General features: G+C 42.5%; 1 protein-coding gene across 1 annotated transcript; it reads left to right on the top strand.

The window, feature by feature from the left end:
- Positions 1-368: 368 nt before the first annotated feature.
- LOC136714918 (serine/threonine-protein kinase N2-like) lies at positions 369-3,638 on the top strand. The gene is made up of 9 exons (XM_066692545.1): positions 369-647; positions 936-1,027; positions 1,241-1,417; positions 1,780-1,842; positions 2,109-2,185; positions 2,285-2,427; positions 2,866-2,973; positions 3,265-3,345; positions 3,441-3,638. Exons 1-9 carry the CDS (start codon positions 375-377, stop codon positions 3,636-3,638), a joined length of 1,212 nt encoding a protein of 403 aa, XP_066548642.1. The 5' UTR covers positions 369-374.
- Positions 3,639-6,989: the final 3,351 nt, after the last annotated feature.

The raw sequence follows: 6,989 nt of genomic DNA, 5'->3' as shown, positions 1-6,989 counted from the left end.
CACCTTTTCTGTTGAATCATTGATCATTTCCTTACCTAGCCTTAGAGAGCCGAACAGGTGGTAATATGTTGAGTGTTTGATCAGGATGCCAACTTGCCATTGCCATGCAGTATGTAGTGACATGTATATTAGGTTTGGTGGCATTAAATGCTATGCTTTAAAATGCTATTGATTGGCTTTGCACAAATGCTGGCTGCCCACAGGGTGAGCTGTAGGAAGAGGGTTCCAGACACTGTGCTTAAATCTTTTGAGGAGGAAACAGAGATGGAGAACTGAAGTGTGTTTGACAGTTTGATGGAGCCCATTAGAGCAGGATGTCTGTTTGATGTATCTAATCTCCTCTTGCTTTTGCTAACTGCTAGGGTCCAGAGAAGATGGGGTTCAAGTCATTCTTGAGGCTGTCCTACACATTGCCTACAGTGCTGGGGCTCATTTGCTGGCGGTGGTGCACGTCTTGCTGGAAAGAGCGCGGCACCAGTCACCAGGCAGAGGAAGGTGCTGGAGTGGGGCTGCCTGAGGCACACAGCCTCGCTCCCTCTTCCAGCCACGGCATCGAGGAGAAGAGCAGCAGGGGGAAAATGCAAGTGCATTCTGGTCTCGAGGACTTTGAATGTCTTGCTGTTCTGGGCAGAGGGGCGTTTGGAAAGGTAAATCCCAGTAATCAAAGTCATCATGGTTATTATGTGGGGCAGTTCCAACAATCAGTAGTTCAATAGAACATGTGGAGAAGAGATATCTGCTGGACACCAGTTTTCCTAAAAAATATATTTGTGGACAATTAAGAAATTCATTTTTAACCTTTAACAAAACCTTTGTGTGTGACTTATTAAAGTACAGCATTAGTGAGGATGTGTTACTAAATGCTTGTGTTGTGAATGTAGATCCTGGGGTTGGGAGTGGAGTTTGACCATCTTGATTCTGTGTTGCTTTGATAGGTGCTGCTGGCTGAACACAAGAAGAGCAGAGAAATGGTGGCCATCAAAGCGCTAAAAAAAGTAGACATTGTGGCCCGTGATAAGGTTGACAGGTGAGGCTTCATTTTTATTTTATTTTGTAAGCAGAGCAAATATCAATAAACCTAGTCATGTTTTAATGCTACACACTAATACACTGCATTAGCAAAGTCTTCATTGATTTTGTATTTTCTTACTCTGCAGGAAAGCTGCCATTTTGTTGCTTCTGCACCTGAGCTCTTTCTAAATGTATACTCACATGCTGTCTGTCTTTTGTCTCACCTCAGGCTCAGGTGTGAAAAGAGGATTTTGGAGACTGTCAGCAGTGTGCGGCACCCCTTTCTGGTGAACCTCCTGTCTTGCTTTCAGACGCCACAGCATGTCTGCTTTGTGATGGAGTATGCGGCGGGAGGAGAACTCTTTGTGCACATTCAGACAGCCAGGTTTTCGGAGCCCCGGGCCGTGTAAGTGCAGAATTGTCCATCTCGGTAGAAAAGCTCGCTCTACGAACAGTGATGATGTCACCTGGGGGGCATTTCAGCACCGTGCAAATTATTATTCCTAACCATTGGCCTCACCTCCACATAACAAAGCAAAGTACAACTAAATAGGCTAATATGATCATGATCACAAAAGGAATGCAGATGTCGTTTTTGGTGTCTGTTTGTAGTGTCTTTCAGATCCGATGACATGGATTGCTGGAGTTCCTGCATGGACAGGAAATTGGCTGGTTTGGCTCATTTACGTTTGAGTGCAATCAGCTTAAAAACCAGTGAGGACAAATATTTGAACTGTGCTTTTGTCGTTGGTCTCTTTTCTTGAACAGATTTTATGCGGCTTGCGTGGTGCTCGGCTTACAGTTCCTGCATGAGCGCAAAATAGTGTACAGGTAAGTCATCAGACATCAGCAATTCTTACAATATATGAAGATGAGAAAATCTACAGTCTCACAGAGATCAAGCACAGCCTAAACTATTCACCGATATCATTTAATTCCTCTTATGTTTTGTAAATGATTTATTGTGACGCTCACAATAGAATGTCCTAAAATCAGTGTGGACATGTACGTGATTGCAAAACGTTTGAGAATTGTGTTTCTGACAAGTTCTCTCTATATTCTGCAATCCAAGTGGTTATACTGTGTTTTTATTGCAGGGATTTAAAGCCTGAGAATTTGGTGCTGGACTCAGAGGGCTATCTGAAAATCACAGACTTTGGTCTGTGCAAGGAAGGTACGTTATAAATCAATTGTATTGTTTTCCTAGTTTGACACTTTTTGTATAATTTCCTTTTGTACTACTAAGTGTTTTTTCCCAACTTTTTCTTGCTAGGCATGGGTTTCGGAGCTCGAACTCATTCAACTTGCGGCACTGCAGAGTACATTGCTCCAGAAGTCATGGCAGAGAGGCCTTACACCCGGGCAGTGGATTGGTGGGCATTGGGTGTGCTCATTTTTCAGATGCTGGTTGGTGAGGTGGGTATTCTAAATAGAAATTCATTTTTTACCAGTTGATTTAGAAAATTACAAATATCCAACTTGACTCACCTAGGAATTTCAGAATACTATACATATCCTCTAAAATACTAATGCCACCTAGGCAAAGTTAAATCTATACCATGAGAGCCAGTTGGGTTATAATTCAAGCTTCGATTACGTAATTAGAGTATTTGAAAATTGAGTCAGGTTAGCTTCTTGGTGGGATTTCACTTATTGCAGCGATGAACTGTGTGTTCGATCATTTATCTGCTTTAATAAGTCATGTCTAAGGTGTGCATTGACCATTGTGTTGTGCAGTAGACAATATTTGTGTCTGTGTGGCTCTTGCATTCCCATGCTCTGAATGTGAATAATCAAAGGTTTGGCCTGAAGTAAGCCTTTAATGTGCTGTCCTCTCTCTCATTGTGCCTGTAGCGTCCTTTCCAAGGTGTCTTCAGAAGAGAGGTGTTTCACAGAATTGCTAAGGCTAAAGTGAAATATCCTCGGTTCCTCTCCTCAACAGCCACCTCCATCATGAAAAAGGTCTGTATGCCAGGGTTATTCTTTCTTGTGACAAATTTTTGCCTCCAGCTTGTCCCTCTGTATCCTGCTTATAACCGTAATGAATGGATGTCACTGTTATTGAAATGTTGTGGAATTGGAAAAAGACCCAGTGATTGTAGCAGTGGAGTGAGATTCACAATAACAACGCAATTCCAACATATGCTCATCTGTACTTCCAACTACGGGAACTTATTTTTAACATCGTGTTTCAACTTTAAGTACATTGATGGAAAATAACGTGCTCTCCTTCTTGTTCTGAATCATCTGCAGCTTCTGAATAAAAGTCCCGGAAAGCGCCTTGGGGCAGGGAAGGGAGATGCCGAGGAGGTGAAGAAGCATCCCTTCTTCAGAGTACGTTGGCACACACATCCGCTCTACAGCCACTCTTTCACATGAAGGTGGCACCGCCTTACCCTGACCGTCTTTTCATTCGTCTCTCATTGCAGAGTGTGGATTGGCCAGGGCTTCTGGAAAAGAAGGTGAAGCCTCCTTTCATTCCTAACATCCAAGGCCGGGAGGATGTCAGCAATTTCAACAAGCACTTCACCTCAAAAGACCCAGTCCTGACTCCATCTCACCAGCACCGGGTCCTCACCGAGCAGGAGGAGGAGAAGTTCCAGGACTTTGGCTTCACAGCAGATTGACTGCTTGCAAATTACGTTTTTTTTTTAATATGAAACGGCGGCAGTTAACCCGCAACCCGGATGCTGCTCACCCCAGCTGCTCACCAGTCTGCCCTGGAGGTCTCACCCGCGTGGGGGGCTTCTCTGCCAGCTTCCTCTGCACTACAGCCCACACAAGTGTCTCAAGTTTGGAGTTCTGACCAGTGCCCACACCAGCTGGCGCTGACCACGTGTGCGCCTCAATTCATCCCCAACAATTAATCCTGTTACAATTCGTTGTCTTAACATCAATTCATGTTTTTAATTGATACATTAATTTGAGACTATAACCCCAATAATTAAGTTTTATGGAATTAGTCAGAACAGCCGGCAGTGAGGCTGCAGACTACTTAAAGCAGGTTTCATGTTAAAGTTAAATTTCCTTGAGTTAAACGGTATCAGAGTAAAACGAACAATTACAAGGCGATTAATACAGATTTTAAATTCTCCTAATTAGAATTTTGTTTCAATAACATGGTTCAGGTAACATGAACTAGTAGCAAATCAGACAGCGAGGCAAATTCACTCATTAATATCCAGTTAGACTGGATCATTATTCGAATTTAACCAAGCAATGTAAGAAATCAATATTAATAATAATAATAATAATAATAATAATAATAATAATAATAATAATAATAATAATAAGGAATCCACATATGCACTGAATTTAACGTGTAAGTGAAAAAATAAACAAATTTATAAATTATATTTGTCAGAAGGACTGACCCTCCATATGTAGCACTGTATTTTCAAAAGCCTTGTATTTGTTCGTTCTACTCTGATAACATATAACTCCAGGAAATTAACAAGTACTGATCAGGAATCAAACCCAGATCACCAAGTTCACAATGCTGTTCTCCAACCACTGTAGCAACTGCTGTACAACTTTAATGTGAAACCTGCTTTAAGTAGCCTGCAGCCTTTGCTGCCAGCTGTTCTGACTAATTCTATAAAACGTAATTATTGGGGTTATAGTCTCAAATTAATGTATCAATTAAAAACACATTATAATAAATAATACAAAATAGTTGTGTGTCTGTGTGTATATTTTTACATATATATATTTTGACAAAGAGGCTCCCTCAGGTGCTTCTTGCACACTCTTGAGCAGGAAGGATACTGTAGAAGCCTCTAGAAGCATCTCAAAGATTAAATGAGAAACAACTAAAATAGAACTAAGACCACCCTTAACCCCCTTCTCTCTCTCTCTGCCTCTGTTGTAAACATATTGAAATGAGTCAGCTTTCTTCCCGTTTAAGGGGGGGCTCTGCAAAGCTGTGAAAACAAGATGTACTAGATATATGTTTGTTTGTGCCATAGATTATTTGCCTTGATATCATTCTCTTATTCGGTGGGCTGGCACCCAAAATATACGGGTGTAGTCCCCTAGCATTGGTATGAGACACAGGACTGTGTGTGTATAAAACTGTATGCTCTCTGAACTCTTTAAGGAAGTTGAGACAAATACCTGCGTGTCACCAGTCGATCTTCCTTCCGAGCGCTCGTTAATAAAGACTCTATTTAATTCAAACATCTTGAATCTGATTTCTGAAAATAACTTAGGGGATTCTTCAGAAACTGTCTGTTCAAAGCGGTTTCTGGGTTACCTGGGTCAATGTCTATAATTTCTGCCTTATAAAGCACAAGTCTCATATTCCAATAGCCAGTCCAAAGTTCAGTACAGTTCCTCCTCCAAACAATATATATCACGCCAGAAAGAAAGTCCCAACAAGCAAGGGTCATACGCAGTAAGGTCTATCCTTTTGTCTTCCAAACAACACACAAACTCTCACACACAGTGTCCTCCTACTACCACACCTTTCCAGGAGCAGAGATCACTTTATATAGGCATTGCATTAGCCCTTAATGCCTGACAGGTGAGTCTGCTGCCCTTTGGAAACAAAGGACCTGGATGCTTCTTGGGGAATGTAGTTTTTTTAGCAGCAGTGATTTTGTAGTTTGTAGTTCCTATAATAGCGCCCATCCACTACATGGCCATGCACTTTGCTACAATATATATATATATATATATATATATATATATATATATATATATATATATTTATATAGCCTGCCTAGTATATATACACATATATGTGTTCTATGGCTCTACAATAATTTGGTTACAAATGATCAAGTGGAGAACATGTAATGATGGGGGCGAATTGACAGGGACAAATTGTCACGGGATGAATTGTCATGGACCCGCTGTCCACCCTCAGGCAACTGGGCTCCTGCCTGCGTCCCAAGGTGCACACACAGCAGACCCCAGTCAGGGAGAGGGCACACTCTTGCGGCACATGGTTCCACATGCGGCCACCGCACCCTGCCCCCGGAGGATGGCCACGCCTCCTGCACCACACGCCTGGGGCCAGACCACCTGTGCAGGGCACTGGAGGACCCCTCCTGTGTGAACAGACACCACTGCTTGGAGTGCATCTCTGGGCGGCCCTCCTCAGCACATTTTCTTAATGCCAGATTGTGCCAAATAAAGACTTGATGCTTTTAAAACAAACACTGAAGTGTGATATCAAGTTAAAAGTCAACAACTTTCTTGACTACTTTTGAATCTCTAAATTAACCAGAAAGGTGCATTTTATTCAATGACTGATTTTTTCCCCCCTGTTCTTGTATTAAGAACACTAGTAGGGGACCTCAGGAAATAGATACAGGAACAGGGAGTCAAGTCTATTACCAATTGCTGCAGCTTGCGCCATTCCCCCTGCAGCGCTCTTCTGCGTCTCGACTGGCTCTTGCGCTCAGCTTCTCACAGACTGCGGACCCAGTGTGTCTCCTTTCCGTCTGACTCCATTCCCCTTTTCACTGGTCAGCTCCCTCTCACAGGGCCAGAGAACAGGTGAGAGCAGTCCAGCTTTGGGGGGCACCTGTGATCAGGGACAGGTGCTTGGCGAAGGGCAGAGGACCATGGTTAGTGATAAAACACACAGCACTCAATAATTCGATTACATCAAGAAACACACGTAAATAATAAACAGTGGTAAAGGAAAGGAACAGTCAATAAAACAGCCAGACTTATTCCAGGTCTGAAGGGAATGTCCTACTGAGAGACTGAGGGAACTGAACCTTTTCACCATCAAACCAGAGGAGCTTTTCCACATCAGCAGGGACACACGGACAGAAAACAGGAGACACTTCTTCACACAGAGAGGCGTCACAATCTGGAAAAAACTCCCCAGCGATGTGATTGATCCTGGCCATAATCCTGTCCAGAATATTTTTTTTGCCTAATAACAAACTACAATTCAGTCACATTGAATATGTTATGTAAGTATTTAGTATTTAGGAAGTACTTATGTACTGATGCCTTGT

This window comes from Amia ocellicauda, chromosome 19, assembly GCF_036373705.1.
Source record: "Amia ocellicauda isolate fAmiCal2 chromosome 19, fAmiCal2.hap1, whole genome shotgun sequence".
Lineage (NCBI taxonomy): Eukaryota > Metazoa > Chordata > Actinopteri > Amiiformes > Amiidae > Amia > Amia ocellicauda.
Note: the sequence above shows the minus strand (reverse complement) of the source record. Positions and strands in the feature narration are given on the sequence as shown.

What these genes read in the sequence shown, in the direction of transcription:
- LOC136714918 (XM_066692545.1), top strand. Translation starts at nt 375, where the DNA reads ATGGGGTTCAAGTCATTCTTGAGGCTGTCCTACACATTGCCTACAGTG. An exon ending in CCACCTCCATCATGAAAAAG is followed by an intron (nt 2,974 to 3,264) that starts GTCTGTATGCCA and finishes AATCATCTGCAG; the next exon opens with CTTCTGAATAAAAGTCCCGG. An exon ending in AGAAGCATCCCTTCTTCAGA is followed by an intron (nt 3,346 to 3,440) that starts GTACGTTGGCAC and finishes CTCTCATTGCAG; the next exon opens with AGTGTGGATTGGCCAGGGCT.